The sequence below is a fragment of the Oryctolagus cuniculus genome, chromosome 7, assembly GCF_964237555.1.
Source record: "Oryctolagus cuniculus chromosome 7, mOryCun1.1, whole genome shotgun sequence".
NCBI classification, from domain to species: domain Eukaryota; kingdom Metazoa; phylum Chordata; class Mammalia; order Lagomorpha; family Leporidae; genus Oryctolagus; species Oryctolagus cuniculus.
In genome coordinates, this window is record NC_091438.1 from 118,747,685 (window position 1) to 118,773,534 (window position 25,850).

The 25,850-nt window shown below is 59.7% G+C and overlaps 1 protein-coding gene across 5 annotated transcripts in view; it reads left to right on the forward strand.

Moving 5' to 3' along the window:
- SSBP3 (single stranded DNA binding protein 3) overlaps positions 1-25,850 on the forward strand; it is a 148,483-nt gene that overhangs the window by 115,047 nt on the left and 7,586 nt on the right. For 2 of the 5 annotated variants that reach the window (XM_008265216.4, XM_070078460.1), the window contains 8 exons: positions 13,569-13,649; positions 14,590-14,649; positions 18,490-18,556; positions 18,653-18,729; positions 22,976-23,040; positions 23,629-23,677; positions 24,193-24,228; positions 24,967-25,021. In XM_008265216.4, coding sequence (XP_008263438.2) covers positions 13,569-13,649; positions 14,590-14,649; positions 18,490-18,556; positions 18,653-18,729; positions 22,976-23,040; positions 23,629-23,677; positions 24,193-24,228; positions 24,967-25,021 — 490 coding nt within the window. The remainder of the gene's footprint in view (positions 1-13,568; positions 13,650-14,589; positions 14,650-18,489; positions 18,557-18,652; positions 18,730-22,975; positions 23,041-23,628; positions 23,678-24,192; positions 24,229-24,966; positions 25,022-25,850) is intronic. The other 3 variants (XM_017346275.3, XM_070078461.1, XM_017346276.3) reach the window with 2 other exon arrangements.

Genomic DNA, 25,850 nt, shown 5'->3' on the forward strand with positions numbered 1-25,850 from the left:
GCTCGGTAACAAAGCACCCGGCGGCTCCATGGGCCTCGACCGCCCCCTAACGTGGAGCCAGCCCCGCACCGCAGAGCCAGGCGGGACTGCACACCGGGTCCTTCTGGCCACCTGCCCCTGCCTGCCCAGCGGGGAGGGGACTCGCTTTTCCATGCCTCCCCTGCCGGCCGAGGCCCCTCTGTGTCCCTTTGAGGGAGGGGCGGGGGAGTCCAGCCCTGGGCTTTGTTGGTGCCACTGCTGCCACCCCTCTCTGGGCCTCCTTTGAGCCCTAACGGATTCCCTGGCGCTAATGGACCTGATGCTGGAAGCCCAGTGTCCACAGCTGCCCTCCCCTCTTGTTCGTGAAGCACTGGGCTGGCCCCCTCCACTTTGGACCTGCGCTTTCTCGTGTTTCTTGGAGGATTGAGATTTCCCCGTGCCTAGACGCCACTCCGGGCGTGGGGTTCAGCTCCCCCAGCCCTGTCCTGGGTGGGGATGTTTTGTTTGCCTGTCTCTGGCAGACTGGGGAGCTCACCCTCTGCTCCCACCCCTACCTTCCCTCCCTGCAAGTTTTGCTGAGGTTTTTCTCCTTTAAAGAAAAAAAAAAAAGGTCACATTCCTCAGCCCTTGCAGCAGAAGAGGCTGAGGGAGAGGGTTCCAGCAGAATCCTGTAATAACATGCCTCGGCATTGCGTGCAGCGGGACGGCCCCCTGAGCGAGAGCGCGCCACAGGGCGCCCGCGCAGAGCGCCTCGGCTGGGGTCAGGGACCACGCACAGATCCAGCTCCGTGGGAGGCACTGCCCTCCATGCTGGGGATGTGGCAGTGGGTTCCCGGCTTGGGTCCTGTTTCTCTCCAGATCAACCCCCCAGGCACTCTTTCTCTGGAAAGCCCCCCCCACCCCCAAAAATGCTGGCATTGGCATAAATGAGGCCCCCCCAGGGAAGGAGACTGGAGCTGGGTGGGGTCACAGCCTTCAGGAAGTGCCATCTCTGTGCTGGGGGCTGAGCTCCCCGCCCCGGGCATGTGGTCTCCGTGCAGTGCAGGGCGGAGGCGCAGTGGCTGTCAGGGGCTTCGGCCGCCTGCCTTTCCTTGGTGCTGTCGTCACACGTCTTCCTTGTGGAGCCGTGGGAGGACTGCTCATTTTTGCAAACCTGCCGTGTCCGGTCCTGGTCTGTTACTGCCCTTGAAGGGTGCCCGCTGTGGCCTCAGGTTCCATGTTGACCGGCACGCCTCCTGGCCCAGCTGACACCTCTGTCTCGAGTGGAGAGCTGCTGGGTCCCCTCTGTCTGCACCCCCTCTGGAGGAAGTCCCTCCTTCCTGGCAGCTCTGGGGTCGTGCAGTGCCCGGGTGGGCTGAGAACTGGGGGCAGTGATCGCCGTGGCCACCTAGGGACACCATGAGGATGCACGCGTGAAGTCCTGCCTGGGGCCTGTCAGCTGTCAGGGTTACTGCTCTGTGTCCTGGGCTGTCTTTCCTGCAAGCCCCAGGCTGGGTCTCCCAGCTGCCCAAGAGCAAAGGGTGCTGGAAGTTTACCCCTTTCCCAGGGTCTGGTGCTGCCTGGGTGGCGTGGCGTGTGGGGCACTTTCCGGCCGTTCCCTGGATTGACTGGCCTCTTTAGTGCGCGCCCCTAACGTTTGACTGACAGCTCAGCATCTGCCAAGCCCTGGGCCCCGTTTGGCTCTTCAGGTGGTACCTTGCTGAATCCTGCCCACCTCCTTGGGTCGGGTCTGCCACCTTGACTCCCCGACCTGATGGGAGCTCCCACCAGAGGTGGTCGAAAGGGAGCTAGTCCAGCTGTGTATTGTCCCTGAGCTGGCGTGTGTGACCGGAAGGGAAGGCAGAGTGGACGAGCTGCACAAGGCTCCTTCCCAGAGGCACGCATTCAGTGCTGTGTGCATTCAACTCCCACTTGCGAGAGTGGCCCTGCTGGGCTCCATGTCCCCTCGGTGGTCATAGGCCGTGGGCTAATGGCAGGTTGTTCCCCACCAAGCTTTCTTTCTGTCCATGGTGTTCCTTCATTGAGAGAATAGGGTCCAAGCTCTTGGCAGGGCACTGGGAGCTCTCCCTGGTCTGGCCCCGTGACCCTCACCCCATTGTTGCATTGCCCGTCGGTCCCCGGGGCCAGGGCCGGCCGGAGCTGTCGCGCTCTGCCCCCTCCATTCGTCTGATGGGATTCCTCTACAGGCCGCAGAGTCCTCCCTGACCCATCTTGAAGCTGCTTCACTCTCAGGTCAGTTTTTTTTTGTTTTTTTGTTTTTTTTCTAAGAAGACTTTAACAAGTCTTGCCCCAAGCTCATCAAAGACATGCTCGTGCCACGGATCTGATGAAGTTCCTCCTCCTCAGGTTCATTGCAGTACCAGTCCCTGGAAGCTCACCTGCAGGTGTAGAAATGGCCAAAGAGTTGAGAAGCGGGTGACCTGCCCCAGAGGAGGGCCTGGGTCACCGACTCCCTGCCTGTTGGCTTCAGCAGGGACGTGGCAGGTGCAGTGGTGAACAGAAACCCAGCCCTTGTCCTCTGGGGCAGCAAGGACTTCTGAGGCCAGAGGAACAGAGGCACTTCCAGGGCCAGATCCTCCGCGGCTTGGCTGCAGGGGAGCATCGGGCGCATTCCCCACAGCTGTTGGGGAGGGACACGCTCCCTCCCCTGGACCAGCTGGTCCTGGGCGGGCATGGTGGGCAAGGGGAGGCAGCTCCCGGGGAGCGGGATGCATCCAGGAAGATGTTCTGAAGGCTTGCAGAGGCAGGGAGGCGCCCGAGCCGCAGCTTGATTTGGTAGTAGCCACCTTTAGTGAGGGGCAGCTCCTGGCGCTGGGCAAAGGACTCTTGGTGTTTATAGCCTGCGTTTCCCTGCAAGGCTGTGGGGCGTTGAAGCGGGGGCAGCCCCATTTTATAGGGGAGGCAAGTTGAGTTTCCGCAGGAACCAGGGACTGGGCTCCTGGCTCTGTGATTCCAGGGCCTTGCAACAGTGCCACGGAGCTGCTCCTTGCGTTCGCACTGAGGCTTTCCCCATGGCCCACGTGTGTCCTGTGTGGCCGTGGGCTGGGCTTCCCAGCCCTGTGCTTCCGCCGGGTGCTGGTTCTTTCCCTGCTGCATCCTCCTGCCTCTCGTTGGCCGAGGAAGGAAGGAGAGGCATGAGACAGCACCCAGGCCCCCAGAGCACTCTACGAGCAAAAGCCACGGCCAATATGCCGTCCTGTTTCCAGCCCTCTCTGCTCAGTGGACAATGGGGGCTGGATTCTGGGCATTCTGGGGGTGTGGCCTCCAGGGTCCGGCAGCCCCTTGCTCGTTGGATGTGATGAATTGTTGCTGTTTAGAACTGTCTGGGTGTGAAAGGGTCGGGCAGGCGTGCACGTACGTGTGTGGCTGGAGAGTGGGAAGTAGAGCAGGAATTCTCTGGGTGGGTAAGGCAGTGCTATTTAATATGCGCCTCACCTTCGCCGTGTTGTCGTGATTAACAGTGGAGCCTGGAGCCTGAGCACCAGCGAGAGGAGGCGTGGGAGCCGGCGGGCAGGAGGGCTGCCTCTCTGCAGCTGGAGAGGATGAGCCTCCCTCGGCAAGGCAGGCTCGGTGCCTCTCTGCTCCAAGGGACCCGCATGGTTCAGGGTCCCGGGTCCGCCTCTGCCTGCACCTCCACCCACCCACAAAGCTGGTCTCTTCTGCAGTGAGTGGAGGCTGCGGGGGGAGAGGTGCCTCTCCCAAACCCTGCCAGAAACCCACTCACAGGGCCCCTGGTTCGCAGCTCCTTCATCAGCGTGGCAGAGGGCTGGCTTCGCGGCTGGGGGTGTGGCTTAGTGGGGCAGCCAGGAGGATGGAAGGGCCACTGCCACTTAGGAACAGGCTGGGAAGGATTTCCTCGTTGCAGGTGTGGTCAGCAGGAGATGGGAATCAGTGCCCTGGCCACCTGTGAAGCCCAGGTTCCAGTGGCCGCAAGTCCCGATTTCTAAGCTCAGATGCCGAAACATCTGTGGAAAGGAGCGGCATGGCTGTGTGGTTCCCAAGATACGGATGTGATTGCCACTCCCTGCACAAGCTTCCGAAGGCTAATGCCTGCCCCCTTAGCTTAGAGGCCCCAGCCTTCTCCCTGATGCACCTGTTACCTGCCTCTGCTGGCGTGTGGCTCCGGTGTGCTCACAGCTGGTCTCTCCACCTGGCCTGAGCCACTTTGTGGGGCAACACAGGGCGCTACTTAATCAAGTGTCTGTAGCACTTAGCATGTACTGCTGCCCGCAGCCTGGGTGGGCTGACTTGCCAGGTAGATGTTCTGGGTGTTGAAGCTTTTTCCCGTGCCCCCAGAAAGAGTGCCCGGTTAATGGACACAAGTGTGCACGCACACACAGCATCTGCAACAGGGAGGCCCAACAGTGTCTACATGCAACATTTGCACTCTTATCCCCTGTGCTATCCCAACCGCAGCCACTCGAGGTCAAGCCCTTTCCTGGCCGAGGCGACCTTGACTCTGGAGAAGTCCCGGGGCCCTGACTCCACAGGGAACGGTCCTGACAGTTTGGACTCACGGCTGGGAATCGAGCCCCCTGAACATTCTCCTGGCAAGCAAGAGAGCAGCTCAGTGCCCAGCATCAGGGCAAGAGGGAGACCAGGGAGATGGTGGACAGAGAGGTCCCCTGGCACCCGTGCACTGGCATGAGCACCAGGCCCGCATTAGGAGGATGCACTGTCATTTTGTCCTCACAGCAGTAGCTGTGAAAGCCAGGACTCCTTGACCGGCCACGTGCCGTGTTGGTGAGAGAACCCGAGTTCAGGTTTCCAGTCCGCACCAGTACTCAGTCTGTCTCAGTGGGCCCAGTCTTGGCCCTGATAGTTAGGACCTTAATGTCACCGGACGTCAGTGTTCTCCTTTGTAAAGTGGGCTGAACTTCGGCTTCATTTGTGCCATAAGAAAGGTGGAAGGTGAGGATCAGAAAACAGACACGGGCTCAGCGGCCTAGACCAAAATGTGCAGCTCTTGAGGGTTGTGTCGCCATTGCCAAGGATTCAGGAGCATTTTGGATTTTCAGGTTAGAGAACCAGCCAGTGTAGTCTGTGCACATGTCCCCAGACTGAAAGCTGACACATGGATGGCCCCTGGTGTTTCAGAGACGGGAGGCTCAGTCTGCAAGAGTGCGGGTAGATCTCCCCCGGGCTCCCCCTTGTCTCTTGAGAACGCTCATTCTGCACGGGGGTCCACTTCCTTCCTGGAGGTCCAGCTAGGAGGTACGTCTTGGCTTGGTGGGGCCCCCTGGCTCTGTGGCAGCCACTGGCCTCCGCTGTTGCAGTACACATTAAATGAGTGTGTAAAATCCTACGTACACCACATCCCAATAAAACCTGATGGGCCGGTCAGCATGGCGGCCATGCTCTTCAGGGTCCCCGCTCTGACACAGTGGGATGCGTGATGCAGGGGACTGAGCCTGGACCTAGACCAGGGAGGTCACAGCCCCGAGGAACTCCGCCTCGGTCCTGCAGGCTGCTCGCGCTTTGCTTTGCCAGGTTCCCTCGCTTTGTTTTGGAAACTGTCGCCTGCTGGTTCTGCACCCCTGGGGCGCAAGCGTGCCTGTTACACAGAACCTTTGTTGAGTGCCCCCTGTTTGAGGCTCAGCAGGGTGCATCTGGGGACACCAGATTCACAGCTGTGCAGACCTTGCGCCCTCCCATCTGCCCAGCACGTCCTAGGTCCTCAGGGAGAGTGGCGGGGAGGAGGGGAGGTCAGCTGGGGCCCTGGCTCAGATAGAAATCAATGAGTCTTTGGCCAGTCTTTGCACAGCCTGGCCTGGGTGGCTGTGAGCATCCCTGATGTTTATGTGGAGATGACCCTGAGGGGGAGACGTGGCACTTTCCCGCTCCCTCCAGCTGGTGACTTCCCCCCCAGGAGTAGGGTCCGTCCCGCTGGCCAGCCCTCTAAGCCCCCCACCCTGTGCCCATGGGGAGGGCCGTGAGTGCTGCGGGCTCACCTGCTGGGCAGCCCGGAGCCTCTCCTGACTGTGAGCTCTCCAGGGGCTGTGCCGAAATCTGCGTGTTGGCCCCTCCTGGCTGGGCCCCCTCCTTCACTGCATGTGGGCCAGGCCCACCAGGGTGTGCAGACAGACCCAGCTCCAGGTGCACCTCACCTGCACCAAAGTAGTCTCTGCCTCAGACGCAGACTGAGGTGCAGCCGTGAAACAGCTCCCCAAGCCGTACTCCAGGATCCCCTGACTCTCCCTCGCCGCTCCCCACCAAGCGGCCAGCTTCCTCCTCCAGGGATGCCACGGGTGAGGCAGCCTGTGTTCACAGACTTGGGTGTCGGTGGCACGCACACACTGTGGACACCTCCCCAGTGGGGGCACATGGTGTTTCCGTCAGCACCAGTATCCCAAGAGCAACTCGAGTTGTCAGCCTCATGCTGTTTGCCCTGTGTATAATTACTGTAATTTTACATTCACTCAGTTAAAGGGACATAGCTGCCAGGTGAGGCCCACCGGCTGGCAGCACTGCAAGCCCTCTATGTCCCGCTACTGGCCAGTGACAGCCTGGCCTCTCCAGCGGTATTTCCTCAAGTTGACATCTGTGAACAGAGTCTGATACTTAGTGGCCCAAAACCTCAGGTCCCTTTCCTGATGGCCTTCTGCAACGACAAGCAGGTTTGTCCTGGAAGACAGCGCTGCTGCCTTGTGTGTGGGCTGAGTGCCCCAGTGAGAACACAGCCCGGGCCTGCCACCCCACTTCAGGCGCATGCACGAGGCCAGGCCTCCATCCCTGGTGCCTCGGGCATGGGGGACCCTCGGCCTGTCCGGCGTGCTCCCAGCCCACAAGGCTGGGGCTCGGGCCCAGCTCCACGTCTCTGCGGGTGCCTTATACGCAGGCAGAGGAAGGCAGCGTTGAGCAGTGCGGGCTGGCGTTTGGGAGAAGTACAGGGATTGGGGAAGCATTTAACTTGGTGCTTGTTTGGATTACTTTTCTTCTTAACGTCAGTGTTGCATTGTTATTCTTCGTAAAGATGGTTTTTAATATTAGGAGCTGACACTGGAGTCTCCAGCTTGGCAGCTCAGCCTGGTGGTACCAGCTTTTTTCCCCTGGTTCCTTGAGCCCACAGGCGTGGGATATGCTGACTATGGCTGTGTGGTCTCCTGTGGGCCCAGCCTCCCTGTTGTGCTTGGGCCCTGCCCTGGCTGTTTTCCTCTGGGGTGCACAGAGCACTCACAGGTAGGGCAGAGTGTCAGGAGTGCGCTGTTGGGATAGTGTTAGGGGGTGTGGCTTTCAGAGGTCCCAGGGGCTGTGCCGTGCCCTGCAGCAGGTGCAGGAGCCACAAGGCCACGGGTGACACCTCTGCTTGCCTTGTCAAGGGCGAGCGCATGGCTACAGGAGGGGGCACAGGGCAGGGGACCGCACCTGTGATATTTGTAGGAGGGTCCCCATTTTCCTTATGAGGACACTGAGGCCACAGCTGTCAGGGAGCTGGACTCCTGGCGTGCCCTGAGGACCTGGGCTTGGACCCGGGGCCATGGAGCAGCACAGCCTTCCCATCACACCACAGCCCAACTCCTGAGTCGAGGATGCTTCGGATGTGTGAAAGGTGGGGGGGGGGGGGTGCTGCTGATGGCTCTGCGATGCATTTCCTCCGAGCCCGGGGGTCGTGGGGCTGTGGGAACCCTGTTCCCCACTGTGCCGCTGTCATGAAGGCTTTGCCACTCAAGTCTCAGTGTCCAGACAGCGACAGCACGGCTCAGGCCTCGGTCACCCATAGCAGAGCTCTAGGCCCTGCTTGAGTGGCTGTTGGAAGCTGCTGAATGGGACACTGGCCAGTGCTGGAATCACAGAAGAGAACTGAAAGGAAGTGCAGGAGTTGAGGGTCTCCAGTCAGATCCTGGGGCCAGCTGAGACAGACCGGCAGGGCCGTTAGCAGGGTCTGGGGCAGCATGGAGGCTGGGCAGGAAGTGGATACGTATCGTTTGCTGCCTCCTTTCCCCGGGGTCAGGAGCAGGGATTACTGTGAGCCAAGCTCTCCCCCAGGATTCGAGTCCCCTTGTGGTCAGCCTGCAGAGGCAGTGCGGCACAGTGGAAAGAGTTGAGACCAGCCAGGGGTTGGGCAGGGGACCCTAGTTCTCATCCCAGCTTGCTAGTGGCTCCTGGAGGGACTGGACCTACGCTCTTTGGCTGCTCTAGGCCTCAGTTTACCTAGCGAGGCATCGCCTCCAGTTGCAGCCCCTGGCAGTTAGGCCAGCACTCAAGCTTGGTTGTCACTGTGCCCTCTTCCTTCTCCCTGGGAGCTCTTCAGGGAGAGCCTGATGTGCCTCTGCCACCCCAGCCTGGGGCTGGTCAGACACAGGTCAGCGCCCAGGTCCTTCGGTCGCTCGGGGCCCTCTCGTTGTTCTTGTCTCCGTGCTGCCGCAGGCTTGCAGGGTGGTGTGCTCCCTGGGACCAGCTCGAGGTCCAGAAGCAGACTTTGAGACCCGGCTGCACCTCTCCATACTTAGGCAGGCCTAGTGAGCGTCAGGGCAGGAGCTGTCCATGGCCCTCACTTGGAGCAGCCCAGGACTCAGTGCGCCGTCACAGGTGGAGGCCATGGTCACTGCAGGGGAGGCGAGGATGGAAGTGCAGTCGGGGGCAGAGCCGGCTTTGCAAAGCCAACTTTTGTGTCTCATGTAGAAGTGGACAGGGACGCGGCGGCGTGAGGAGAGGTCTGGGCCGCAGCTGCGAGATGAGGCGTAGCCGCCAACTTATGCTCTGTGGCCTTGGACAAGTCGAACCTCTGTCCTGGGCCACTGTCTCCTCCCCTGCGAAGGGAGGATGTGGGAGGAGGAGATGACAGAAACCTGCCAGACAGGCGTGGTTCTCCGTGAACTGTTAGTAAGGACGCCACATGTCCCTGCCTGGCCAGCTGCTGTGCCGGGACCCGTGGCAGAACAGGAGGGTGAATAAGTAGCACCTGCCACGGAAAGTGGCCCTTGGTGAGTGGGTGGGAGAGGGTGGTCTAGGGGAAGCTGTGCTTGTGGGCTCATCCTGGCCAAGCAGGCTTCTAGATGCTCCCTCTTTTAACAGCTGGGAGTCAGGAGGGCCCCTCAGTTGAGTTGTGTGTGAGACAGTTGATCAGTCCTCATCCCCTTTGAGGCCGCCGCCTCTTGCCTCCCTCCACCTGCCCGCCGGATCGGTGCAGAGTTTAGGGAGGAGCCAGGCTCCCGTTCCCTGCCAAGGGCGCGCTCCCTGGCTGAGATCCTTTTTGGTCACCTCTGGCCCATGTGGGTAACGGATGGAAAGTGCATCTTCCATTTCCCCCAAGCCTACACAGAGCCTCCTCTTGAGCATGCAGGCAGGGAAGGGAGACACCACTTTTCCAAAATCCGGAGAACGCAGGCAGCGGAGTGGAGCCCGTGCCTGCAGGCAGAGATGGGCCGCACGGCTGTCATTTTCTTTGTGGGCAACCACGGCCTCTGTTCTTTGCCCCTTAGTGGGGCCAGGCTGTGTAGGGTTTAGTCGCAGAAACATGCCCTCGACCCAGAGTGTACTGAGTGCCCCAGACTTGGCATAAACAGCAGGGACATCGAGACGGAGCCCTGTGTGGAGGTAGGGGACCCACTGGGCAGCGGCAGGGTTTGCTTCCCTGGGGGAAAGGCTTGTCCTGCTCCCGTGGTGCTGGGGCTGGCCGGGGGCGTGCAGGCAGAACCTGGATTGGATCGCTGGGGGGGCAGGAGGTGAGCTGGGGAGGTACTGAGCTGTCTTGAGCTGTGTCCTGTCTTGGGGGGCAGCAGGGAGGATTTGCTCCTTGGCTTCAGTGTTCCAAAACACAGCATCGAGTCAGAGAGGAGGCTCCTGGCCGCTGCTCCCTCCCCTGACTGCTCCCTGCACACGGAGTAGCCGGAGGAGTTGCCAGGGCTGGGCTGGGGCTCCGTCTTCCTGCTTCTTGGCCTTGGTCTTGAAGCAGCTGCATTGAGAGCGAAGGTGTGCCGCGTCCACCTGTTCGTGGTCTGATTACCGCAGTCGGACAGGGAACTTGTGCGGGAGGCCCAGGCCCAGCAGTCAGGCGCGTTCTGCCGTCACTGGAGGCTCTGCTGGACACTCGGGGTCCTGTACCCGTGTTTTCTCTCAAAATCAGCAAGCCGGCTGCCGCGACCCTCCATGACCAGTGGGGCACACAGGTGCGAGGGGCCTGCCTGGAGCCGGGCTGCCCGCCCCAGGGAGGGAGGGAGGCGAGGCGAGGCTTGCACAGGAGGGGGTGCTGCCTTCCCGCCGCGGCGCTTGCACCGGGCCTGTTGCCCCCTCTTGGCAGCTGGACCTCACCCTTGAACCCTCCTCCTCCCCCTCTCCCTTTTTTCTCTTTTTGGGGGTTGGCTTTGAATTATCTTGTTTTGTTTACATTACACCCAAGTTCCGTGGCACAAAAGACTTGCAGGTGCAAATATGTCCCGCCTTCATTAACTTCCCCTCCCTTTTTAATTTATGTGATTTCAGTTTCCCTTCCCTGTGCTGTTAATTAGGGGACCCTCTAATCAGTGCCATTATCACAGTGGTATTCATGTTTAGGAAAGCCGCTAAACAAATGCTTGCAAAATTGCTAAATGGCTAATTAATGTCTGTTAATTAAGAAAATTGCTCATGGTAACAAACCATGCCGTTGCTGGCAGCCGCTAGAAAGACACACACTTGTTGAAATTAGTAGCATGGCAGGTAGGGGAACATCTGCTCCTCAGAGCTTGCCGGAAGTGAGCAGCCCCTCGCTTAGCCAAGAAATTCCCAGGCCTGTCCCCAGCGGCGCCCTCAGGTTCCTGTACAGCCCTCAGCGTCTGGTCCTGCACACCTCTCCTCTGGTCTCCGTGTGCCCCAGCTCGTGTCCTCCCTTCACTCCCTCCCCAGTTCTGGGCTGTCTCCTAAGTGAGCAGGTGGCCTGGCTGAGGGGGGACCACGGAGGAGGAAGATCCTCTGCGTGTGTCTCCCTCCCTTTTTCTTCTGAGGGGTGGTGAGACCGAGACGCAGAGTGCTCCCCATCCACTGGTTCACTCCCCAAATGCCCTCAGTGGCCCTGGGCGGAGAACTGAAGCTGGCAGCTGGGAACTCAATCCATGTCTCCCACATGGGCGACAGGACCCCCGTTATTTGAGCCGTCACCATCGCCTCCCAGGGACGCTGGAGTCAGGAGCCAGAGCCAGGTGTCAAGGCCAGGTCCTGCAGTGTAGGATGCCGGTGAATTACCTGGCACGGGAACCGCTAGGCCAAACGCTTGTTCTGCTCTCTTTTCTTTCTAATTTAACCACACTCATCCCCCGTGCGTGTTTTGAATTTTTCTCAAAAGCGGCTTCCAAGGACAACAGAGTGGGGAATGGGGAAGGGTGGATTGGGGCGTGGCTCCTCCCCCAGCTCTTGTCCAGCTCTGCTGGCCTGCACTGGCCAGGAGTCGTTTCCATACTGTCTAGTTCCAACCCTTACAAAACCCTTTGGGCACTGAGATCAGTCTACGCTCCCGCCCATGTGGGCACCTCAGAGAGTTTGTGGGAAAATGGAATTAGAAGATAAGCTTATTTTGATTCAAAAAGTTGAAATCTGTGCATAGTTCATAGTGTCCCCAAAATGCATTTTCCACAAGCTTTTTGAAGACCTGTGTGTGTATATATTATTTGTTTTTAAAGATTTACTTAATTTTTTGAAAGAGATCTTCCATCCACTAATTCTCTACCCAAATGACTGAACAAGTAGAGCTAGGCCAGGCCAGGCTGAAGCCAGGAGTCAGAAGCTTTTTCTGGGACTCCCACATGGGCGCAGGGGCCCAAGGACTTGGGCCATCTTCGCTGCTTTCCCAGGCCATAGCAGAGAGCTGGATCGGAAGTAGAGCAGCCAGGGCACAAACTAGTGCCTGTGTGGGATGCCAGCATTGTAGGCAGCTGCTTACCCCACTACGCCACAGTGCTGGCTCCGAGTGTGTGTTATTTAGACATGAAGTATAATCTGCTTCAAACGCATAAACCTCTAATTCTTTTTTAAATTGTGTTAGGTTCCTTTTTTAAAAGATTTATTTATTTATTTGAAAGTCAGAGTTAGAGGAAAAGACAGAGATCTTCCATCTGCTGATTCACTCCCCAGATGGCCTCAACAGCTGGAGCTGGACCTGGACCAGTCTGAAGCCAGGAGCTTCTTCCAGGTCTCCTATGTGGGTACAGGGGCCCAGTGACCTGGACCATCTTCTGCTGTTTCCCCAGGCATATTAGCAGGGAGCTGGGTTGGAAATGGAAGAGCCAGGATTCAAACCAGTACCCATGTGGGATGCTGGCATTGCAGGCGGTGACTTTACCTGCTACACTACAATGCCACACACTCCCCTCCCCCCGTAAGTAATGATTGCAGCCCACTGAATTGATGTCAGCATTCTCTGATGGTTCCAGCCCATAGCCCTTTGGTTTAAGGGACTTCATCTGCCATATCTTTTTAAAAAAAATTTATTTGTATATTTGAAACGCAGAGAGAGAGAGAGAGAGGAGTCTTCCATCCACTGGTTCACTCCCCAAGTAGCCACAGCAGCTGGAGCTGGACTGATCTGAAGGCAGGAGCCAGGAGCTTCTTCCGGGTCTCCCACATGGGTACAGGGACCCAAGGACTTGGGCCATCTTCTAGTGCTTTCCCAGGCCATAGCAGAGAGCTGAATCGGAAGTGGAGCAGCTGGGACTTGAACTGGCACCTGTAATGGGATGCTGCTGCTGTAGGCAGCGGCTTTGCCAGCTACGCCATAGCATCGGCCCCCAGCCCATCTCTTTCCAGGGCTATCAAGTCAGAACGGGCCAGGGCTTGGGACTCAGGTGGCTCTCTGCTGACTGGTGTGGAGAGCCTGGCCTCGATGCCCACCTTCCCACTCAGCAGTTGTGGGTGGTCCCTAGGCCTGTCTGCCAAGCCTGTGCTTGGCTGTGGGCTGCAGGAATGGGGGTGGGCCTTGCCGCCGTCCAGCATCTCATCTGGCTCAGCCACTTAGCCAGTCGTATCCGTGGCCAGGTCCCTGCATCGCTTGAGGCTCGGTTTCCTCATCAGTAAAAACGGGAAGGAGAAACCCTACCTGCCGCAGAGCCCCTGCACACCAGCTGCGCCGGGCGGCCACTCCAGGACTGTCCGCGCCTCTCCTGCCCCATTCGTTCCATCTGTGGCTGCACCTGCTCCTGCCGCCTCTGTTCTTATTCGTGCATCACTGTCCCCCGTTACCTGCAACCCTGTCTCCGGCCCCTAGACTGTGAGCTCCTCGAGGGCAGGCCCCCTCCCACCCCTGCGAGCCGCACACAAGTGCTCTGCCCATGGGTCTGGGGAGCATCTAAGGGCCCTGTTCTGCGCGCCATTGCGCCCTCCCCGAGCCTGTCTCCACCAGCGTATTTGACGTGGCAAACTCCGCTCCTGCGCAGGCGCTGTGTCCGGGGCCTGTGACCAGCGTGCCTCCTTGTACTTTGTCCTGCCGAGTCCCTGCGACCGCACTGACCAGCTTCTCCCTCCCCAGCAGCAGCTCCACCACCTCCCCCCCAGCCAGAGGCCCCCCCCCCCGCACGCCCGCCGCCACCTCCGTTTTGGTTTAAGTTTTGTTCTTTTGAGCTTCTCCTGCGCTTCTCCATGTGCCGTGATCTATAACCTGCCTCTACTGTCTGGCCTCACAGGGTCCTCCGGGGTCACAGCCCTCGCCGCACGCACAGCCTCCACCTCACAATGCTAGCAGCATGATGGGAGCCCACAGTCAGGTAAACGCACTGTGGCTCGCCCGCCGCCGGCCGGCCGGGGGGCGCGGGGCGCGGAGGACGCAGAGCCGGCAGAGGAAAAACAAAACTGACAATGTGCTCTAGCCATTGCCTTGCGGTCTCTACGGACGAGCTGATTAAAAAACAAAACAGACCAAAAAAAAAAAAAAAACACCTTTTTTTTTTTTTAACCTAAAGATACTCCTCATTTTTGGACCTCACACCCAGCTGGGATAGAAAACCAAAAGAAAAGAGAAAAACAAACCTATTCCTGTGACCTTGTCAGCGGCCTTTGCGTTTTTGTTTTTTCCTCTCTCACTTTTGGTTTGGTTTTGCATTTGGTTAACCATTCGTTTGTAAGCGAAGCTGCATCCCGAGCCTCTCTGTGCACCCTCGCTGCTGAGAAAGCACCCTCGCCTGTTCTGCATTAGGCTAGGGCGCCTGCTCTCCCCTCCCTGTCTTCCATCGTGTGTCCCTCCTGAAGTCCTCACTGCCCTCCCCACCCCGCCGCCCCGCCGGGGGGGTTCTGTGTGTGTGCACACGCGCGTGTATGTCCAGCTCTGTGTGCAGCCCCTGCAGAGGGGAGGCGTGAGTCCTTTCTCGTACCTTCTCACTGCCCTTGCTGAGAGCAGAGCTCTCCTCCTGGGCCCTGAGCGGGGTTAACTGTCCTTCCGCATCCTGTGCAAAGTCTCGGCCGCTGCCCCACTGCCCGGAGTAGCTCTCCATGAACACACGTGGAGTTCGGGGGCCCCGTGTGCCGTGTGGATCTGTCATCCCCTCTGCCCAGAGGAAGTTTTGCCTGGAGGGACGAGGCCACCAAGAGAAAGAGAGCTTAAAAGATCCGTAGTTGCCACAAGACTGGACTTTGTGGAGTGGAGAGCATTTGTGTTGGTCACTGCAAACTGGCGCAGGCTGTCATTGAACTAATTCCCTGTAATTGCAGCCTTTTATGTCACCGCGATACGCAGGCGGCCCCAGGCCCCCGATCAGAATGGGAAACCAGGTACTGTACCTTTTCATGTTCTCTCCCCCCTCGCTCAGCCATCCGATGCCCCAGGTGGACTGGGGCTCAAAGCAGAACTGGGGGAGAGCATTGAGGGCTGGAGGGTCAGGTTGTAACATGCAGGGTCGCTTTCCCGCGGATCCCCAGGAAGGAGTCCGTGTCCGCTGTGTGCCCGTCATGCCGCCATTCACCTGCCTGTCCCAGTGGCTTGGGGCAGCCCTTTCTGGGTTTCAGAGGACAGCAGCAGGAGCAGCCGGGGTAGTACAGCAGGGTTTGGCTCCCCTAGGCGCACCTTGGTGATGCCCTGTGACTTCAGCCTGCCTGCTAGCCCCCTCTTGGAAGGAGGATCGTCTTCCTTAATGAAGTTCGTTGACAACGTGCATTCCTCCCCCCTACCCAACCCCGGCAGCATTTGAGACTTGCCAAGGCTGGTAAACAGTCTTGCTGTTGGTGGAGAGGGGGCCCCCAGGAGAGCCTAGGGCAGGAGCCAAGGTTGCAGCCAAGCCAGCGGGGTTGTGAGTGATGTCTGCCTGGTTTTCCAGGCCAGCTCAAAACAAGAAAGGATTTGTCTGTATGATTGGCAGAGGGGTCTGCATACCAGGAGGGCTTTGCAGCCTGGGGCCCTGGGGCCCTAAGTTGGGGATTGGTAGTTGGATGTGGCCTGGAGAAGTCCCCCAGCCAGACAGAGCAGGAGGGGTGACGGTGGAAAAGGCACCCATTTTGGAGATGAGACGGACTTAAAAACAACTTGAAAGAAACGTCAGGGAAATTTCTTCCCATGCTAAGATATCTTTAACAATTCTTCCAGTGACTTTTGACAAAGCCCTTCAAAAACTTAGACACCGCCCCCAGGGCATCCAGCCCCTGCTGCGTTTGAACTTGGAGGTTAGCCACCAGCCAGACCGCTGTTATCTGGTGGGCTTCTTTCCCTGAGCGAGATGCTACAGGGATGTGGACAGACACTGGCACCCAGGGCCTCCGATTCCAACGTCAGGTTGCCTGTCAGGTGTCCGGCTCCTTTGTTTCCTGTTTTTGTCTGATGCGAAGGAGACAGATTTAGACGAGGAATTAGAGATCCAGCTCTTTGAGCAAAAAGGGACCCTTGGGCCATCGCAGATGAGGAGACAGAAGGTCAGAGTGGAGGAGCTGGGCTCAGAGCCGTCTCCAGCTCCTGGCCCTGTCCTCCACCCCACCCTGCTCCCTTGCCTTTCAGAGCCCATCCAGGGAGAGCAGATACTCTGACCTGTCCTCACGCGGCACCCTGCTGGAGTTAAGGGACATAGCGAAGGGAGTGTGTGTGTTTCTCTTTCACAGTTCAGCATGAGTAGACGCGGGCCAGTGAGTGGAGGGTAGGAGGGTAAAGCCGTCATCTCTACCAGGCAGCACAAACCAGTTCCCCCTCCCCCCCATCTCCCTGCCGCCTCTGTAAGTTAACTCTGAGTTTCCAGCTTCTTGGGACCCCCAAAGAGGGATGTGCTCCTGTCGCACATGGTCCTGGGCTTTCTCGGAGGGCGCCTCAGTCGGGGGCTGTGTGCATCATCAGCTCAGCTCTCTCCGGCGGTAGGTGGAGAAAGAGAGGCGCGGGGGACTTGCCCGTTATAAGTGGGCCCCCCACATGAGGGCAGTGAGAATGCACATTACGCTGAGGGCCACCGACCCTGCCTCTGGGTTTTGCCAGGCCGGCCTCCCTGGTGCGGAGTGTGGGGCTGCATCCAGGGGGTGCAGGTTTGCAGCGAGCTGGCTGCATCGCCAGGTCGCCTTCCATGCAAGTCCCGCCTGCCGGTTGTCCTGGCCAGGCAGGTGAGTGAGCCTGCAGGCACGGCTGGGCTGTGTCCGTTTCCTGGACAGACGCTTCCTCCGCTTTGTCCCGCAGTGCCGTGGAGCGAGCTGGCCCACTTCCAGGAGCCCTGCGACAGCCCCGCAGCATCTCTGCCCCGCAGGCCAGGGCGCAGGTGCCACACGGGTTTTCATGCCCATACACAAGCCGTGGTTTTTCTCCGTCCCTGTGTGTGAGGGCTTCCGCTTTCTCATCGAGAGCCCCTCCTTTGTGTGATTTGGGACTCCTGGGGCCTGCACTGTGGCTCAGGGTGCCAGACCCTGTGCCTTTGAAGTGCCTTAGACCATGTGCTGGGACCTCAGACCAGGGCAGGCCCCAGGAATGCCAAATCAGGTACCTGTGGGCAGAGTTTCCTGTCCGCACCCAAGGCCACCCTGGGGCAGGGGGAGGGGAGCTACTCCCCAGCTTTGCTGTAGAGCCCCAAGGCACTGCAGGAGCAGGGGCAGATTTCTACAGATTTCCCTTTAGGTTCTCTGTTAGTTCTCATAGCCTGCTCTGTGAGACAGGCATCAAAAGGCCCCATGACCTCAGCATCCTGGGATCGCTCAGTCCAGACAGGCCTACCTGGGTCTCCCCAGAGTCCCTGTAACCCCAAGCCCACAGGGGGCAGACCCAGACCAGCAAGGTGGCTCAGAGCCTGGGAACTCGGGGTGAGGAAGCAGGGCTGTGAACGAGTGTGAGGTTGCAACAGCCGAATCCCAGGGAGAGAGAGAGACAAAGCACCCCCAGGCACACCGAAACAGCCAGCGCCAACTGTTGTTCTTGGACATGAGGCACTGCGCAGGCCTGGGTGCCTGGGCCCCCCCACAGCTGCCCACGCTCGCTCCGTGCTGAAGCTGGGGGGAGGGGGACAGTGGGGTTGTTGTCTCTTTGCTTCCCACCGCCTCCTCTGAAACCCGTGGGGCAGAGGCAGGGAGTGCCCTGGTCGGCCCGCTGTGGAGGCCTCCCAGGTGCCCTGGCACCCGCAGGGGAAGGCCTCTGCTCTCAGGGCAGGAGCTCCTTCTCAGTCCCCAGAGCGGGGGCCTCTCCCCAGAGGGGCGGTGACTGCAGTCTGGAGCGCAGTATCTGGGATGGGTTTGCCAGCAGTGTGCCAGGCCTCCCCTCACCCACACACTGGTGCTGCAGGGCTCCCCTCACCTCTCCGCTCGGTGCCCCTCTTTGGCCCTAGGGCCTGAGGGGGTTATTTCAGGGGTGGAAGCCAACAGGAGGTCAGACACCGGGTGCTCATCCTGGCTGTGCCCTTCAGCCCCTGGACCTGTTTCCCTGGTCCTGGTGTTTTTTGTTTTTGTTTTTGTTTTTTTAATTGAAAGTCAAAGTTATGGGGCAGGGGCTGGGGGGTGACAGAGATCCATCCGTTGATTCACTCCACAGATGGCCACAATGGCCAGCACTGGGCCAGGTGGAAGCCGGGAGCTTCATCCGGGTCTCCCACGGGGGTGGCAGGGGCCCAAGCACTTGGGCCATTCTCCACTGCTTTTCCCAGGCCATTAGCAGGGAGCTGGATCAGAAGTGAAGCAGCCGGATGTGAACCAGCGTCCATGTGGGATGATGGAGCCACAGACAGTGCCTCTACCTGCTATGCCCCAGAGCCACCCTCCCCTCCCTGTCTCACCCCGTTCCCTGTTGAAAGAGACTCCTGTGGCAGGATTCTAGCCGTCTCAGTCCCCATGGTTCGCAGGGGAGGTACACTGAGTTACATCTGCTTGCAGCAAAGAAAGATGGGGTTCAGGTAGCTCCTGACGGCCTCATTTCAAGGCATGCAGACCCATGGGGACAGCAGGACAGAGTGGGGTTCCTCTGTTGCAACCAAAGCTCCAGCCCCACCCACACTCCAGTTTTAGGGGCTGCCAACTTGGGCTGGCTGTCACGGTCCCCCGCAGCCGCAGGCAGCAGGAATGGCCAGGGGAGGGCCCTGCGTGGCCGCAGGCGGCAGATGGGGACGTGGCGGGACAGGCAGAGCACCTGGGGAGCAGCTCCCGAGCTTGTGTCTCCGTCTCTTTCAGCCTCCAGGAGGAGTCCCTGGGACACAGCCGCTGCTGCCCAATTCCATGGATCCCACGCGGCAACAAGGTAGAGAGGCTGGGGCACACTGGCTGTCGGGAGGGCCTCTCTCTCCCCTTGGCAACCCACAACTCACCTCGCTCTTTCTCTCTCCCTCTCTCTCAGGCCACCCCAACATGGGAGGATCGATGCAGAGAATGAACCCTCCCCGAGGCATGGGGCCCATGGGGCCTGGCCCACAGGTAAGCAGCCCTGGGCCTGCCCTGCGGCTCCCCGGCTACCTGCGCACCTGCCTTCCCCCCTCCCCCGCTGTCTGGCATTCAGTCCCCCCCCCCCGCCTCTCAGCTCCCAGGGCCGAAAGGAAGGGCATGGCTGGCTCCCGTCCCTGCCTGTGGCAGCTGGCCCCACGCACAGCTCAGGGCAGCAGACCTGGTAGAGGGACCCCAGGGTACCTGGGGAGGCTTCCGGGGGCAGACCTCCTTGTGGGGTGGGAGAGGTCCTAGCATGTGGTTTAAGGCTTTTGAAAGGCACAGGGTCTGGAGCCCTGAGCCACCTCCCACCTGGCTGGGGTGGACTTGAGATGGCTCAGGTGCGGGATGAGTGGACAGCGGTCCCCCTCTGCATGCCACTCCCCACTGGGGTGTCTTTGGATCTCTGTGGGCTTCAGCAGGCCTGTTTCCCCATGTGCCAGAGGACGGTGAGTCTGCCTGTAGGTGTGGTTCTCCATGAGAGGCCAGGCTGCCGGGTCCCAGCACCCACTCCATGCCCAAGCCTCCGCCAGCTGCTTCATGTACTGGCTCGTGCCTGACCAGAGAGAGGGCTCTGTGGCCAGCAAGGGTGTTCCTGAAACCTCTGGAAGAAATTATCCCTAGTACCCCATCTGCGTCTTGTTTCAACCCCACAGCTGCCCCGTGTGGCCAGCCCCAGACCTCAGACCCCAGAGGGAAGGACCACAGGGTACGGCCGACAGGCCATTCCTGCTCTGGAACCTTCTCACAGCGGCTCCTGCCCCTCTGAGATTGCAGAGGACCCCTAACAAGGGGGTCCCGCCCTCTTATTAGGAAACTGTCCAGGACCCGACCATCTGTAGGAACGGGGAGGGGAGTCACTCCCTGGCTGCCCCTCCCTGTGCTGCCTGGGGGGTCTGCTTGGCTTGGCTCTCCCTCCCTAACTCTTACGGGTCTGGGATTCTCTGCCCCCCACCCCCTTACTGGTTCCCCTGGGGGCGGAGTCGAGCGGGAGCGGCTCCTCTGTAGGCGGGGCCTTGAGACCCTGCCTGCCCACCCACCCCTCTTGCTCCTTGGGGGTCTCAGGGAGAGCCTTGCCTTCCGCCGGCCCTGGGCTCTTGTTTCTTTCTTCCGCAGCGCGTCCCCCAGTGGCAGTCACATGCTGGCTGTGTGTTTAGAAGGCCGTGGAGCATGGGGCGATGATTCAGGCTCGGGGGAGTCCAAGGAGGGGAAGTTGGAGCCTCAGGGGCTCAGCAGCCGCATCTGTGAAATGGGAGAACTGGGCGGGGAGGAGGATGAGGTTCTTGGCGTGGTGCCTGGTGCAGGGCAGCCCCCTTAGCTGGCAGTTTCCGTTCCCCCGTGCTGGGGACGTGACACTGATGTTCAGGACTCCGGCTTCTCGGGTTAGATGACTGCTTTTCGTTTCTTTTGCTTTTCATTTTTTTTTCTTTTCTGAAAAAGTCTACATGTAACAGTTTGTTAAGCCTGTACTTCACAGGTTGTGAAAGCTCTCAGTGGCTGTTAGCAGGCTGTCTGATGAGAGCACAGTGTTCCGAAGTTCAGGACTTCCTCCAGGCACGGCACGGGTCTCATCGTGTCTGTGTGCTTGGCTGGCAGTCGAGCTGCAGAGATGAGAGCCTCCTGGGCCCAGTGGGGGCTCTCCTGGCCTCGCCCCACTAGGGTCCCCACAGTGGGAGAGAGAGATGCTGGCCCAGGCTGAGAGAAGGGACCCATCCTCTCTTCTGCTCTGCAGTCTGTGGAGTAGCCCAGAGATCACACTACTGAAAAAGTTCTGGAGCAGTCACTGGCTAAGAGCAGTGTCAGTCCCCACTGCAGATCCCACATGGGCGTCAGCACGGGGACCCCGAATGCCTCCTTGCGCGTGGTTCCCCGGGCCTGCATGCGTAGAGTGCAGTGTAGGGTTCCACAGCCAGGGGCAGCCTTCGGTGCACAGTGACCCTACTCGGGACACCCACATCCCATAACCGAGTGCCTGGGTCCCGAGTCCCGGCTCCACTGCTGATTCCAGCCTTGCTAATGTGTGTCCTGGGAGACAGCGCTGGTGGCTCAAGTTCTTGGAGCCCTGCCACCCACGTGGGAGACCCAGATTGAGTTTTGGGCTCCTGGCTTCAGTCTAGCCCAGGCCCAGCTGTTGCAAGCATTTGAGGAGTGAACATTCAATAAATTAATTAAATTAAAAAAAGTAATACGTAAGGAAGTAAGTAGTAACTCTCTGCTTTCAAATAACGAAGTATTAAAAAAAATAAACGGAGCTCCTGTGGTTTCCCACTTTTGCGTCTGATTTCAGCACACAGTGGTGCTCACTACAAGCTTCCTGAAGGCCATCCTTGCTGCTGTCCCTGGGTTGTGCATAAGGCAGGCTCACATTCTGCAGGAAGGGGACACAGTCCGTGGGAACTGATCTTCCATCTCCTGGTTCACTCCCCAAATGACCACAATGACCACGGTTGGGCCAGGCCAAAGCCCAGAGCCTGATGCTTTATGGGTCTCCCATGTGGGTGCAGGGGTCCAAGCACTTTGGCCATCCCCCACTGCCTTCCCAAGCACATTAGCAGGGAGCTGGATCAGAAGTGGAGCAGCTGGGACGTGAACCAGCAGTCATATAGAATGCAGGCATCGCAGGTGGCAGCTTAACCTGCTGCACCAGGACACCAGTCCAGGTTAGCTGGCTTTAGCCAGGGACCACTCTAGAACTTTCTAAACAAGAAATAGGTATGACGTAGTCTCAGGACTTTCTTTATAGATTTCAAAATTGATTGGAGCAACCTTGCAATTTTTCACCCCATGTTGTGTTTCAGCCCAAATGTCCCAGAGGGGTCACCTTGTCCGTTGCTGTCAGGACCTGGGACAGGCTTCACTCTGGTTTTGTGAAACAGCCAGTACCCAGAAGGAGACAGTAGACACTGGCGCTTGCTGAGCCAGCTCTGAGCACTTTGCGTGGCCATCAGTGTACAGCGGACACCTTCCTGTCCTAGTGTGTCAGCATGACTTGTGCTAGAACGAGGCTGGCACTGCAGGGGCTGCTGGCCGGGCTTGAGTGGCAGGAATACAGAGATGCTGTGGCTCAGGCGGCCACGGTGCTGCTCCCCAGTGCCGCCAGCCCCGCCCTGGCCCTGGTGATTGGGTTGGAGGCTTTGGCCCAGCCGAGGGTCAGATCACCCCCCTGGCTTGTCTGCAGGTGCAGGAGAACCTGTGGCTCCCAGGGCAGCGCTCGGTCAGGCCATCAGAACCCCTCCAGGTTCTCCTAGGAGGGCAGAGCTGGAGCACAGCCGGGCTCGCTTTTCCTCTATGCACTCACCTCTTCTCACCTACTTCCGTCACCGTACTGGGGGCCAGGCTGTGCTGGCCGTGCACAGAGCGAAGAGGGGGTGAGGTCGTTAAAATGCAGTCCCCACCTTCAAGGGACACCTGGAGTCCAGCGGGAGTGAAGATGGGAGACAGACTTGTGGCCAGGAGCATAAGCCAAAGGACTGCTGGCAAGCCAGATGGGACGGCCTCATGGGAAGTGTAGGGGTGAAGGCTGAGCCCCAGGGGCGGGGCGTGCAAGGCCTCCCTGAGCAGCCGAGCAGCCGAGGGCAAGCAGGAGCCCGCCAGGGCAGGAGGGAGGCCCTGTGTGATGGGAGAGAGGTTAGGGGCGCCTCTGGCCCCAAGTCTGCCTCCGTGGGGTGTGCTGTGCCAGATCCCACTCTGGAGTTTCTGAGCCCTGTGTAGACTAATCTGTCAGACAGAACGGTGACCCCACACGCAGAAATGGGAGTTTCCTCCTGCTCCCCCAGCTCTGGGATGCACAGGCCGGGGTGGGGCGGGATGCCCTGGGCCAGAGGCTCCGGGTAGGGGGAGGGTGCTGTCTGCACCTGCCCCACCAGGCCTTGCAGGAATGCACTTCTTGTTGCACGTGCAGGTGGCCCCGGGCCGCACGCCTCCCTGGCCTGCTGCGGGCCCAGAATGGGGGCGGCCAGCTTGGCAGCTGTGTGTCTCGGAGATCAGGGTCTCAAAGCCCCTGGCAGCACGGTGCACATGCTGCCCATGCCCTGTGCTGGCTTGTGCGTGCGCTCTCCTCCCTCCGCCCTCTGCCCTCTGCCCTCCACCCTGCACCGCGGGCTCAGAAAGAATGTGTGCTGTTTTCTCAGCGGCTCCTCGTCACAGACTAACCCTGTGGCTTCTGTTGTCTGTCTCGTTTTCCTCCCCTCCTCTGGCTCCCTCCTCCTGCTCACAGACTGACCCTTGGTTATCGTTGCAGAATTACGGCAGCGGCATGAGACCACCACCCAACTCCCTCGGCCCCGCCATGCCCGGGATTAACATGTAAGGCAAACCCTTACCCTCAGAGCCCCTGCTGTCCCCGCGCCCTGCCGGGGTGCCATGGCGGATGCTCTCTGGGCCTCCTTAGTGGAACAGGGCTTGTGTCCTTGTGATGAGAGGTGCCGTGCGGCCTGGCCAAGCCCACCCCGGCCTGGGCCTGCTGCCTGGCTCAGCCCGTCCCATCTTCACAGTGAGCCGGTGAGGCACTTCCTTGTGCAAGGAGGCCGTGGAGCACAGAGAGGCGCAGCCACTTGCCCAGGCTCACACCGCTGTGAAGGGCGCAGTGAAGACGTGAAGCCCTGGGCCATCAGCCTCTGGGCTGCTTGCTTTAGTGATTTCTAGTCTTTTGTGGGGATCTGGACTCTCCGGGAAAGTGCGCACGCAGGTTGGGTCTGAGCATCTGAGACCCGTAAGTGCTGAGTGTCGGCCAATCGTACACCCGGTTTAGAGGAGTCCGTAGATCTCTATCCGTGGAACGACCCGTGGCCACCCACAGGCCGCTGCCCTCTAGGCTCCTGGTAGTGGTCTGCTGCCTGTGGAGGACAGAGCGTCTTTTTCATTCGTTCATACTCTGTCTCTCTCTCTCTCCAGGGGCCCGGGAGCTGGCAGACCCTGGCCCAATCCCAACAGTGCTAACTCAGTGAGTACCCAGCCGGGGGTGAGGGGTGGGGTGCAGCAGGGAGAAGGCCATGTGTAGGTGCACGCCTGGGAGGAGTGTGTTGGGACAGCAAGGCTCGGCCGCTGCCCACCCAGCACCCTGCAGAGGCTCTCGGCCAGCAGCTGGGAGCCCGGGCTCAGGGAGCACTGTTCGGAGGAGAGCTCCCATGGGTGTGCTCCCCGCCGACATTCAGAGGAAGCGGGGAAGGCCTGCTGTGCGGACGGTCCAGGGGAGAAGGCCGTGGGCGTGGGGGAAGCACCCCCTAGTGCTCCCCCAAACTGGAGAGCCCCCTACACCCCCTGCCTCTGGGCTCCCGCACAGGCTGTGGGGAACGGCAGGCGAGGCCCTGGGGTCAGTGTAGCAGAGGACTGGGCTGGGCTCCCGACCCTGGCCCTAGGGAAGCAAAGCCGGCAACTGGCTCACTCCTAGGAAGAGTAGGGGCACTGCCTGGCGGAGGAGGTGGTTCTGACCGGGGTTCTTCCGCATCTTGTTTCCAGATTCCATACTCCTCCTCGTCGCCCGGTACCTACGTGGTAAGTGTCGGGCTCTGGGGCCCCGCGTCTGGCCACATGTGACTGCAAGTACAGGAGAACCATCGAGGCCCTGCCTCTGCTTTTAAAACACATTCAGGCCGGCACCACGGCTCACTAGGCTAGTCCTCCGCCTGTGGCGCCAGCACCCCGGGTTCTAGTCCCGGTTGAGGCGCCGGTTCTGTCCCAGTTGCTCCTCTTCCAGTCCAGCTCTCTGCTGTGGCCTGGGAGTGCAGTGGAGGATGGCCCAAGTGCTTGGGCCCTGCACCCGCATGGGAGACCAGGAGGGGGCACCTGGCTCCTGGCTTCGGATCGGTGCAACACGCCAGCCGTGGTGGCCATTTGGGGGGTGAACCGACGGAGGGAAGACCTTTCTCTCTGTCTCTCTCATTGTCTAACTCTGCCTGTTAAAAAAAATAAATAAAACACATTCAGATGAGCCCAAGATTTAGGTGGCCCAGAAATCTCCAAACCAGCCCTGGGAGGCCGCCATCCCCTGGGTTTCACCTGCTGGGCCGTGTGTGAGCACACATGTGCACACGCATGCCACGGTGCCTCTTGGTTTGAAGAAAGGAAGGGGGACCCGGGGCAGTTCCCCCAGAGCTGAAACTTGGTGGCTGGGCGAGCACTGGAGGGGTCTGGTGAGGGCCGACTGCCAGGCAGGCCCCAGGAGCCCTGGCCATGGGCTCCCCCCACGTCTTAGCGCCAGGGGTCTGATGCCAGTGTCTGTCTCGTCTCCAGGGACCCCCTGGTGGTGGTGGCCCCCCAGGAACGCCCATCATGCCTAGCCCTGCAGGTAAGAGGGTTGGAGGGTTGGTGGGTGGTGACATTTGTCAGGGTCCCTGGGGGCTTGGGGACCAAGCCAGGGCTTGATGGCCACTCCTTCCTGGGCAGCACAGCCTCCACCAGGCCATTGGGTGTCCAGTGACTTGGGAGCAGGACGCCCCCAGTGCCACCAGCCCATGTGGCCTCAGCCAGATCACTTTCTCTGGTTCTCGAGGGTTGCTTCGTATAGGAAAGGGCCGGGCAGAGCAGCCTGGGGACAAGGGCTCCCCTTGCCCTTGGCTCCCTTTCGCTAGGGCCAGCCCGGGGCCTGGGTAGCCATTTCCCCGGATGGCTGCAGAGGGCCTCTGGGATTCTTTGTTCTGGGACCAGTGTTGTCCGGCACAATAACCACTGGAGTTTCTGTCGCTCAGGGCTCCTGGTCCTCTGTGTAGGAGGTCCCTTGTTGTTTTTTCTGTAAGAGGGCACATTTACACACATGTGGGCATGTGCGCACACACACACATGCACAGGTGCACAAACTCACAGCATCACATCTTTCCCAGCTAAGAATAGTAAGGCAGCCAGCTAGAAGGAATTCAGCATACAACCCTTACCCACCCCAAAAATGAACAGTGAGAGGTAGTCAGAGTTCTGTCTGAGAAAGCACAGCACCTGCTCCTGATGTAAACTCTTAGCAGTGTCCTAAGGAGGCTCCGCCGGCTAACTGGGGAGTGGAGGGGTCCCTCTCGGCCCCTGTCCCGTGCAGCTGCTCCGGCTGTTTCTCCTGCTGCTGCGTGTTGATAAGCTTCCTGACCGACACTCAGACTGGGTCGCACTAACCCGCTCCACGTGGGAACGTG